The sequence below is a fragment of the Berghia stephanieae genome, chromosome 5, assembly GCF_034508935.2.
Source record: "Berghia stephanieae isolate SIO BIC M18660-M18661 chromosome 5, UCSD_Bste_1.3, whole genome shotgun sequence".
In the NCBI taxonomy this organism is placed as follows: domain Eukaryota; kingdom Metazoa; phylum Mollusca; class Gastropoda; order Nudibranchia; family Aeolidiidae; genus Berghia; species Berghia stephanieae.
The window spans coordinates 8,556,649-8,568,824 of NC_088364.1; the positions used below are offsets into that span (position 1 = coordinate 8,556,649).

Genomic DNA, 12,176 nt, shown 5'->3' on the forward strand with positions numbered 1-12,176 from the left:
ATTTTGATCTATATATTGACATAATTAAAAGATCAAATAAGTTGGTTGAAACTTTTAAACAAAGTTTCTCTCATTCTGATTGTACAACGTTTTTAATGTTAAGACTTTATTGAGACCAACTTTGGAATATGCCAATTGCATATGGAGCCCTATGTATAAAAGACAGTCCATGGCTGTGGAGAACATCCAAAGGAGGGCCACTAAGTCCGTCACTGAATTGTATTATATATGTGCCACTAAGTCCGTCACTGAATTGTATTATATCTGTCTCATAAGGAACGATTGGAACGCCTTTCACTTCCTTCTTTAAGGTACAGAAGACTTAGAGATGATCTAATTCAAATTTACAAGATTGACAACTTGGATTCCAGAGAGTTCTTCAAATATGCAGTTTGACGTCAACATGAGATGGCGATGGGGTCTTCAAAATATTCAAAGACCTGTGTTCGACCTCAATACGTGCCCACTCTTTAATTTTCATGACTGTAGATATTTGGAACTCTCTCCACGCCTCGTCAAGAACTGCGAGAAATCTCAATTGTGTTGATAAGTAATTAGATCACCTTAACCCATAGAGGCCCGCTTCCCCTGGAGTCGCCCGCGACTGTTGAGGCCCGCATCGCCCGTCATCGCCCGCGGCCCCCGAGAAAAAACGGATATTGTTTACTTTGTTATTGCAACGAATCACTTCGTTTTATTCTAAACCGGAAACATCGTAAACGTAATGCGATCGTTCTATTTCCGTTTCCTTTTTACCGCACGTTTATATCGTTGATAGCAAGTGAGTAATCGAATTCAGAAAAATGGCATTCCCGTACCTCATGAGTTTGTTGCGTGGCGCTAGGAATAATGTTTTGGAGAGTGGTGTATGGTGTAGACGATGAAGAGGATTTTGGAAATGAAAGCGATATCGAACTAGAAAGAGAAGATGTAAACGATGGTGGGGATGGACAAGACGAGGCGTTAGCACCCGATCAAGGTGATTCGGACACTGAATTGGAGTCCGAGATTGACGAAAATGACGGGAATGGGGGTGCGGGGAACGAGTTTTTTTTTTAAAATATTTTTTTCCCCCCAATTTATTGAAATCAAAACATGTCATGTTATATATCATTCGAAAGCAAATTTATCTGGCTATAAAAAGGAATTAAAATTATAATTTTATGTCATTTGGTTCTCGTTTAATAATTTTTTAACTTTGTGTTGGTATTTTTTTGTTAAGAGTTATGCCCCTTACACTGGGCCTCTGGGGAATTTTTTTTAGTAAACACCGGGCCTCTATGGGTTAAGCCTTAAGTTTAAATTCGATGAGTAATTTATCTTTGTTTTATAATTGATATCCTGCATTTTATGTCGTACTAATCAGTTTTTTTATCACCGTGATAAGGCACCAAAGGCCACAATATTGGCCTCATTTAGCTCTTATTAGGTATTGTATTTTGTTGTGTATTTTCCAAAATTTTGAATCATATAAGGCCAATAAAATTTTAACAGAATCACTTATGGTTTTAGGAATAAAATGGTCATGTGAAACACAACTGATCACAAAAATCAATGATCTAGCAGAAAACATAAATAAGAAAAAAATTACCAACTAATGCCATTTTGTTAGACTTCAGCAAGGCATGTGACAAAGTCCACCGTCATACATGGCACTGAAATTATGGAGATATGGAATACAAGACAAAACATTCCAATGGATTGTATCCTTCTTAACCAATCGAAGACAGGTAGTTGTTGTGTATTATGCGTCATCAAAGTCAGCCCATGTGATGTTTGTTTCCCTCAGTTCTTAGCCCCCTCCTATTCTTAATCTACATTAATGGCAGACTTACACCAGGAACCCAACTGAGATTTCTTACGAATGACTGCCTTCAATATCGGACAATAAGAACTAAACGTGACACAGAAATTCTTCAAGCCAATCTAGATATCTTACAATGCTGGGAAATAGAAAATACCATGGAATTCCATCCTCAGAAGGGCCAGGTTCTAGAATTCACAAGCAACAGGAAAATCATACATTCAATATACACAATACATAATCCTGCACAAGAAGAAGTGAGCAAAGTGAAATTTCTGGATAACAATAACTAATAAACTTAATTGGAAGGATCATGTTACAAACATATTGATCGGATAATTGATAAAGCCAGGAGTTATACTCACCCAATTTCCAATGTGGAAGAACTGTTCAAGAGATTTTGTCTAAGTAAAATGGAGAAAGTTATGAAGGATGGCGATCACCCAGTTAACAAATATATTAAGTTCTCCATGAGGAGCCGTCGACTTATATATATAAAAACAAAGACAACTCGTCACCTTAATTCATTTTTGCCACATGGTGTTCGAATTTTTAATGCGCAACTGTGATTTAAATTAAATACTATCTTTTAAATATACACACACAAGTTTGGACTAAAGGCCAGAGGTATTGCTTATCTTAGGTATTGGTTCTTGGTTGTATATTTTTACATTTTTGTGCATTTGCATATATATATATACTAGTGATCAAAAGAAAGTATACACTTGTTTTACCTACAGGATTGGTATGAAATATTGTTCTGGTTTATTTCTGGTGTCATCATAGTACTATCATTTATCTTTCATTTTGTTAGAATTTGTAACGTTTATGGTTGATCTTGTATGCAACATAGACTTTTTAAAACATGATCTTCAAAAAGGGAAGTAACAAGTCAAAACATACACTATAATTTTGACAAACAATGACATTTTAATAAAATTACTTGCGGTCATTTCATTTGAAGTGAAGGTGAATCTAATTCAATCAGTTACGAGTATGTCCCCCATTCGCTCTAATCACCGCATTGCATCTCCTACGCATGGAATTGGTCAATCTGGCCAGCTGGTGTTGAGGAATGTTATCCCAAGCTGTTCTTATGGCGTGAAACAGTTGTTGTTCATTTTGCGGGTCTTATGAACGAGCTTGGCTGCCGATTATGTCCCACATATGTTCTATTGGATTTAGATCGGGGGATATTGCAAGTCACAGGCTGATAACGTTCACATTATTTACTGCTATAAAATCCCTTGCTCGGTGGGATGGTGCATAGTCGTGTTGGAATGGAAAATTGGGATGTTCAAGAAAAAATGGAATAACATGGGGTTGTAAAATGTGCTGGATGTACCTCTGTTTGGGGATTCCAAGACACATGAATCGTGAAATCACTCGTGTGATCTTTGGTAACAACGTAATCTACCGTCATTTCTTCCAATCACAAAGTGTGATTCATCTGAGAAGAGAACAAATGACCACGCATGCATTGTCCAGCGCAGATGAGTACAGGCTCACTGAAGACGGGCCAACCGTTGATGTGCTCTAAGAAGTTGTCGCATCAATGGACGTTTGTGATAATGTCATGCTCTCTAAGTCTGCAACGAACAGTGTGTCGACCAATTCGTGTACCTGGAAACCCTAGCGCAGTTTCAGTCACTGTCCTAAAACAATCCCGTAGATGTAGGGTGCGTATAAAACGGTCCTCACCTTGTGTTGTTACTCTTGGTCTGCCAGTCCCTTACCGTTTGTGTTATTTCAAATCGATCCACTAAGGAATATACAGTTCTCCTTGTGATATTAAACATTCTTGCGACATTGGTCACAGACTGTCCAGTTTGAAGATAACCATTGGCACATGCACGTTGTTCTAAACTAAGTCGTGGCATCGCGTTGATTAATGGATGGTATTTTGTATTATGTTTTCCTGCCTTGAAAATAGTTCAAGAAGACACGGATGACAAAAAAATTAATCTACACACTTCCTGTCCACAGTAAGGGGCTAAAAGCTTATTTTATTACATTATAGATGTAATTTGTTTTATCACTCGTCATTTAAAAAAAAATTTTCCTGTCGCCTTATGAAGTTCAAAGATCAAAATGATGTGTTTTCGTATTGTTTTGCTTTTTGAGCCATATTTACTCTTGATACTTTCGTTACATTGTGAAAGACACGTTCGGGAATAGAAGGATTTGGTTGATCTCAAGCAGTTCTAGGGAGAGTCAATATTTTCCTTGGGAATTATTTTGGATGGAATCACAAAAACTTATCGAATTAGAAAAAATGGGAGTGCCTCAACATTTTCTCTGTGATTTTATGGCAGATTCTAAAAAGAAGCGATATGAAGCGTGTTGACTGGTGAAATTATGTAAAGTGTGATTTAAATGTGTATTTTATTTTTTTGTTTATTTATTTATTCATTCAGTCATTGCATTTATTTATACAAGTAACCTGAGTAGATTTTAAAAGATTTTTTCATTGTTAAAATATTTTTTATTTGATAATTCCCAGCAGAGACAACATGTTTCAATAAAGACAATGAGAGCCAGCAACAGTGTAGTTTGAGGACTCAAGTATGGGAGCGTCTTCAAAGAAGTAAGTGTTTTTTTATCTGTTAAATATTATAATTATAGTAACTTGGAGGTTGGACTGGTAGTATTTTCTTTTTTTTAAAAGAGATATAGTTACAGGTATAGTCCATTCCAACTCCCATGCGCATGGAATATCGAAAATTTCTCCCTGTTACGTAATGTGATGCCTGGATTTTTTGCATCCAGGCTTATCTTGAGTGACATTAGGAAATTTGAATACTGATAGTGATTGACCAAACAGTTTTCTCAAAATGCCGAATTCCTTTGATCTTTTCATCATTTGCAATACAATATGATTCAAATTTTAAATGTTTACTGTAATTGTAATGGTGCGTTGATTATCTTTCCCGTGAGGAAAATAATCATAACAAAGTTGCATTCAGTGGCATAGCTTACCAATAATTTTGAGTTGTTTGAAAAGCTCTAATAATAGAAAGCATTTATCTAACACTTCACTGCGTTTATACTATATCTCTTCCCTGGTGGACAACACAATATAATATAATGGACAACACAAGCAGCCCGTTGGTGCTTTTACATATTCTGGACAAAAACATTGATATAAAAAAACAGGGAGTCCACTGAATTTTTATGCCCGTCTCCAATAGGATGAGGAGAAATGCCTTTCACAAAGACATAACACCCGACCAACTGTTGAAGCTGAACAAATTAACTCATAAAGGTCCGACAAGACATGCCACGAAATCCAAATGGTCAAACAATGACTATGCTGCATTTTCGCCATTCTTGAATTTGTTCACTGGAGGGCGCTTTGAATGTAATAATGGAAAATATCACTGAATCTAAACTTTTTTAATACCAGCATCCATAAGTGTTGTACAGTATAACCTTTCAAAGGAACCGCAATTTTCAAATACAAGAGGTGCATAATTAAAATGACATAATTATTATTTAGATCTCTCCCCTCCGTGCTCCTCTGGTTGTGTGCCTCATTGCTATTCCCGCATGCCATTTCAAAGAATTCCATGCTTCACCTCTCTTGAGAAATGCTTGTAAATTTTCCTCATTTTGACAAATTTGCAGGTTTGACCCATATTTTTATTCGTTCTTATGAATGTAGAAATCACAACAGTACGCAGCGCCTCTCTTTCATTCATATAATTAATTGTAACAATTGATTATGTCAAGTGTGTACAAAGTGTACAATTTGCTGTGTCATTTTAAACCCCCAACCCCCCCCCCCCCCCTTTTCTCTCTTTATCTCACTCTCTCTCTCTCTCTCTCTCTCTCTCTCTCTCTATATATATATATATATATATATATATATATATATATATATATATATATATATATATATATATATATATATCTCTCTCTATCTGGTTTTTGTTTATCTTCAAGCTGACCAGTGTGTGTGTGTGTGTGTGTTTTGTGCTAAGCACTGTCTGCCTGCAGCAAGGCCCATGTTTACTGAAAATGATGTAGTATAGTAGTTGGTAACACACACACACACACACACACACACACACACACACACACTCACACACACACACATTATTCTCAAACTATGCCAAGTCTAGCTCTAAGCTGTCTTTAGCTGCAGGCTACCCGAGCGTAGATTGGGCTAATGCATTGTATTTGGAGATATTAGGCTCTTAAAAGTCCTTTTTATAGCCGATGAAGTTAACTAAAGGCAGAGGTAGAATTAACTGGGATTGTAGAATCCCTTGTTATAGCAGGGAACCTATTATCTCCTGATCTGTTTTACATGGGTTCCATTGTAATAATGATAATAATAATAATTATGATGATGATGATAATAATAAAATAATAATAATAGTAATAATAATAATAATAATAATAATAATAATAATAATAAAAATAATAATAATAATAATATTTGTAATAACTCTTTTTTTATTTCTTATTTATTTCAGCAGGCTATGCAAGTCTGGCTACAGAATCGACTGTGACTCGAATGATAGAGATGTTGATGAAAGACAAATTGGAATCAGAGGAACAGCTTGCTACTCTTCTGGGTATCAAACCTGGTAAGAATATTAAACAATGTTCTTTTTCATTAGGAAAGTTTATAATTAGATATTATATTTTAAAAAACAGATGTAAGAAAAATATCATGAAAGACGAGGGTTTGTAAAAATTACAAATTCATTATGTTTGAGTTTGAGTGTAAAAATGCAAAAATATGGGACACTTTTTCAGCTTTTTTTTTCAATTTATGGCTGTATCTAGCAATGACGATCTTACACAAATCGTCTCGAACTCGTATTGTGAGTCGTGCTGTAGGGGAGCAAAATGGCTTTCTGTCTTTTACAAATGAAGTGCAAATTAGGATGATGTTTTGTAAAATATTGGAAAAGTACTCATCATATTCAAATGAAATTTTACAAATAAAAAGAAGAAATGTTCATATTTTACCTTGTCCGCGGCAAAACCTCCACGCCCGGTAGTTTTAGAACTATTTCACTCGAAAGCACAAAAACTTATTTTTATTGAATTTCTAGTGATCGCACAAATTTTGCCTTTTGACACAACATTTAGTAACCTCTACACTTGCCGTCTGCCAAATTTCAATCATTTTCATGGGTAAACAATGCCGTAATGAATTTTAAAAGATAGCATGTATGAAACGGCTGCGTCCTATATTTTGTTACGAATTTGGGTGCTTTGTGAGCAAAATCGAGGCCTAAGGATTTGCGTGAGATCGTCATTGCTAAATTATGGTTATTTGTTAAAGGATATCATAAATAATTTTTTTTTTAAACGATTCCTTTTTTGCAGAACCCAAAGATGTAGATGTTGAAGACTGTGACAATCCTTTGGATATGAGACTCCATGTGGACTCTCATGAGGAAATTGATAATGATCAAACGACTGATAATTGTGATGAATTGCCTGAAATATCTGAGAAAGTCACCAAGGATAATTGTGATACATGTTTTGAAAAACCGTCCACATCCCAGAATACACCTGGTAATGGAAGTGGTGCAGATGGAAAAGAGGAAATGTTTCAAAAAGAAAAAGCATTTACTGATAGGTCGACTTTGCCTAAACACCCAAGAAATTCTGGAGAAAAACTACATAAATGTCTTACTTGCAGAAAAGCATTTGCTCATATGTCAGCTTTGTATAGACACAAAAAAATCTGTCATGGAGACAAGCTATATAAATGTCATACTTGTGAAAAAGCATTTGCTTACAGTTCACTCTTGGATAGGCACTCAAGAACCCATTCTGGAGAAAAGCCATATAAATGTCTTACTTGTGGAAAAGTATTTGCCCACAGTTCACACTTTTATACACATGCAAGAACCCATTCTGGAGAAAAGCCATATGAATGTCTCACTTGTGGAAAAGCATTTGCTCGCAGTTCAGACTTGCAAAGACACTCAAGAATCCATTCCGGAGAAAAACCATTTACATGTCTTACTTGTGGAAAAACCTTTTCTCAAAGTTCATTCCTGCATGGTCACTCAAGAACCCATTCTGGGGAAAAGCCACATCAATGTCTTACTTGTGGAAAAGCATTTGCTCGCAGTTCATCCTTGCATGAACACTCAAGAATCCATTCTGGAGAAAAGCCATATCAATGCTTGAAATGTGGAAAAGCATTTACTCACAGATCAACCTGGCGTGATCACTCAAAAACTCATTGTGGTGAAAAGCCACATCAATGTCTTACATGTGGAAAAGCATTTGCTCGAAGTTCAACCTTGCTTGAACACTCAAATACCCATTCTGGAGAAAAGCCACATCGATGTCTAATATGTGGAAAAGCATTTACTCATAGTTCATACTTGCGTAGACACTCAGGAATCCATTCCGGAGAAATAGTCCAGTAGATTTAAGTTAAGTAGACAGTAACCAGAAAGAAGGCACAATACAGGGGGGGTAGACAGTCGCCAAAAATGGCTTAGACCGAGGCCGCACTGCAGGTGATGCAAAGTAAAGCGAGAGGATTAAATAAGGAAATAAAAAAATAACTGACCATATCACCAATGATGCAAAAAGAAGCATGGCGAAGCAGTACAAGAGTGTGTGCCCTTTTCTTTCACTCGCATTGCTGGGTGCACACAGTCTCTGATATGAACAGCGAGTAGGCCTACATAGTACACAAATTCAAATACAATTTATCTCCAATCAATTCATCAAGATGAAAAAAGAAACCCTGGCAACTCATTTCAAGGTCTTAGAACAATCTGCTTTGATTGAATTGAAATTAATTGAATGCACCCATAACTTTCTTTCTTTCTATTTTGGAATTTCTTCATCAAGAAGTATCATTAATGCCATTTTTTCCCCTGTATTCAATCTCAAGTGAATGACACATTGACTGAAAAAAGGGATCACACATGCATGAGTTTGATTTGATATGCCTGCTTTCACTCACTATTGATGAAGACACATGATAAAATCGCTTTGCTTCCTCCTGCTTGCAGAGTGGCCTTGGCATTAGATAAAACAACGGGAATTATCACCCAGTCAGGCTGTCAGGATTGATTATTTATCTAATCACCACAGAATTGGAAAGCAAATAAATGATTTTACAGAACTACGTGAAAATACACAGATATCTTCACAAAACAAGATTGTTTTTAAGGCAGTATTTTCAGAGATTCGTGGAGACAGCTGACCGGCAAGGTGCTCAAGAGTACAAGCCACGATTGATGATGATGATTTTGGGAGAAATAAAGGCTGTTACGAACAGGCACTCGTCTATTTTACTTATTATATTTCTACATTGTGGAAATTAACATAGATTGAGACCAACGTGTACTTATTTGCGTATATTTTCATGTCTATCGAGCCATCAGCTTTGATCGGAAGGGAGCAAATTGATGGCAAATCTGAAGGCCAAGGTCTAATTTTTAACTCTTGATTACGCCGTAGCAGATATTCTAAATAACCATTGGAATAAACAGGGCAATTGTTAATTAAATTAATTTAAGGAAAGTTTGCAAGTTACTCATATGTCAATGTGTGAAAAATAGTTTTATAATTTTTAGATTTGCCAGTAATTCTGTGATCGATGATAAAAATTTAACATTGGTATTGTGGAACACATCAAGAGACATGACACCCTTGAAAAAAATTTCTAGAAGGTATTGTGGATGGTAAAAGAGGAAGATGGTCACAAGATATCAGTGAATGGATGAATAAGCCTGTGACTGAATGTTGAAGGATGGCGCAGGACAGAAGCTTGTTTCGGTTGGCAGTTGTGAGGCCACATCTAGTGATAAGCCAGGATGATTATGGAACAAAGCTGATCCCCAAAACCTCTGGAGTTGATACATCAAATGTCTGTTGATACTATATAGTTCAGGAAATTTATTATGAGGCACTTTCTGTGTCTTCTATCCCCCTATATCTGTTTTCCAAATTGCTGTCTGTCTTTGTCTTGGAATGAGATTACTTAGTCTTGTCCTGACCCTGGCTGGAGTCCTTGGCTGTCAAATGTATAGTTTTAGTGTTTGGAGATGGTATTTTTTTCCTTGTAAATCACCTCTCCGTTATGTATTGTTATTTCTTTATTTTCAACATATGATTTGTAAACATTTGAGTGTGTTCATCCTAGTGGGATCTTGTGCTGGTGTCTGGGTGAGACTTTTATCAGATCTCAAACTAAGTACTTTGATAGTGTGCTCTTGGAATCTACATCTGTTTCCTATTTGAACCAATTCCCCTTTGTCTTACCTTTTCGTGGATGCTTTAATTGTAATCCTAGAACTTTTTACTATCCCATTTTCGTCCTTTGTACTGGCGCTGATATGGCCTTAATGTGTTGCAAGCGCCTTAAAATACAAACAAACAGGAGAGGGAGGTAGTTGAAATATGATTCCTTTTTTGTCAGAGATAATTTTTCATATAAATAATATCTCTGTTATGTACTAATTTCGTTTTTTTGTTTTAAATTAATACTATGTAATGTAAACATCTGAATGTACCCATAGCGGTATCATTTACTTGTGCCTGGATGGGACTTTTATTTATGTCAAAATAGTCGCATTGATAAATTGACCACGTGCAGGGAGACGCTTACTGAGTCTTCTATCCTCCTATATGTTTTCCAACATGCTTTCTGTCTTTGTCTTGGAATGAGATTACTTGGTTTTTCCTGGCCCTGGCCGGATGCCCTAGCTGGGAGGGAAACAGTCAAATGTATAGTTAGAGTTTTGGGAGATATTTTTTTGGAAACAGTCAAATGTATAGTTCGAGTTTTGGGAGATGATATTTTTTGTCTTGTAAATCATCTCTCTGTTATACACTGTATTATATTTTGTTTACATATTTTATATGTGTAAATAAATGAGTGTATTCCTCTTAATGGGGACCTGTGCTTGTGTCTGGATGAGGCTTTTAGGTGATCTCAAACTAAAAACTTAGATAGTGTGCCCTCTCTTGGAATCTACATCTGTTTCTTATTTGAACCAATTTCCCTTGTCTTACCTTTTCTTTGGGTGCTTTAATTGTAATTCTAGAACTTTTGACAATCCCATTTTCTTCCTTTTCACTGACCTTAAGCAAGTCCCGTAAAGCCCTTAAAAAACAAAGAAACAAAAACAAATTGGTCATGGAATCTTCTGTTCTGTATTTGACCCAATCCCATTTGTCTTAATTTCTCTTTTGTGTGTTAACTTCAGATCTCAAACCCTTTCTTCATCACTTTTGTTTTTACTTATGCTGGAATCACCTAAAATTGTAAGTGCAGTAAAACTCCTAAAAATAACAAACAACAGATTTCTTCCTTTAGGATGATCAGCCACCATTGGTATACATATTCCAATTTTTTCAAGCTAAAAACACCAAAATTTCAATAAATTTGCAAATTATTTTCAAAAATTTGGGATTAACTTTCCTAAAAACCCATAATTCATGAAAGAGAAAGCTATTTGTTTGTTTTTAAGGGTTTCACGGCACTTGCAACAAATGTAAGGTCATATCAGCGCTAGTAAAAAGGAAAAAATGGGATAGTTAAAAAGAAACTACTCTTGATTAATTATCTTTCAAATTCTACACGAGCCATCAAATTAAAATTAAAAGAAAGAATTTGTTAAATTTTTTTTTCAATGCAAAATCTCGAAAATTTGGAGAGAAAAAATTGCTGATTTTGCGGCTAAAATGCAAATCAATGATATTTTGCAGCCCCGTTGTGGCTGCAAGCGATGCAAAAAAAACTGCCATACCAGCAAACTGTAATGTCTGCATTATCGTGCCATAAATTTCATTTTGTAATTATGATTTAATAGTAAATAGGCTTATTCTTTTTAAATGTACTATCTGTGTCACTGAAATAATTTATGAATAAATTTTTACAATAATGTATATTTGATTGGATTCTTTTATATGTTCTATTGTTATATCTACGTGTAAATCTCTTATCTGGGTGGGGTTCCTGACCTTCCATAGTGGGCAGGGAGGTACATACTGTGTCTTCTATCCCCTTATATCTGTTTTCCAACATGCTTTCTGTCTTTGTCTCGGAATGAGATTACTTGGTTTTGTCCTGGCCCTGGCCGGAGTCCTAGCTCGGAGGGAAACAGTCAAATGCATGGTTATTGTTTTGGGAGATGATATTTTTTTCCTTGTAAATCATTTCTCTGTTATGTATTATTATATCTGTTATTTTGAATATATAATGTAAGCATTTGAGTGTATTCCATTTTGTTGGATTTTGTGCTTGTGTCCGGATGAGACTTAAGTGATCTCAAACTAAGTACATTGGTTGGTGTGCTCTTGGAATCTACATCTGATCCCTATTTGTTCCCAGTTCCCCTATGTCTTACTTTTTCTTTGATGCTTTAATTGT

General features: G+C 35.7%; 1 protein-coding gene across 3 annotated transcripts in view; it reads left to right on the plus strand.

The window, feature by feature from the left end:
* LOC144972361 (uncharacterized) overlaps nucleotides 1-11,692 on the plus strand; it is a 12,871-nt gene extending 1,179 nt beyond the window's left edge. The window contains exons 2-4 of one of the 3 annotated variants that reach the window (XM_078913486.1): nucleotides 4,308-4,391; nucleotides 6,286-6,399; nucleotides 7,151-11,692. In XM_078913486.1, the coding sequence (XP_078769612.1) occupies nucleotides 4,308-4,391; nucleotides 6,286-6,399; nucleotides 7,151-8,211 (1,259 nt within the window). In that variant the 3' untranslated portion in view covers nucleotides 8,212-11,692. The remainder of the gene's footprint in view (nucleotides 1-4,307; nucleotides 4,392-6,285; nucleotides 6,400-7,150) is intronic. The other 2 variants (XM_078913487.1, XM_078913488.1) reach the window with 2 other exon arrangements.
* Nucleotides 11,693-12,176: the final 484 nt, after the last annotated feature.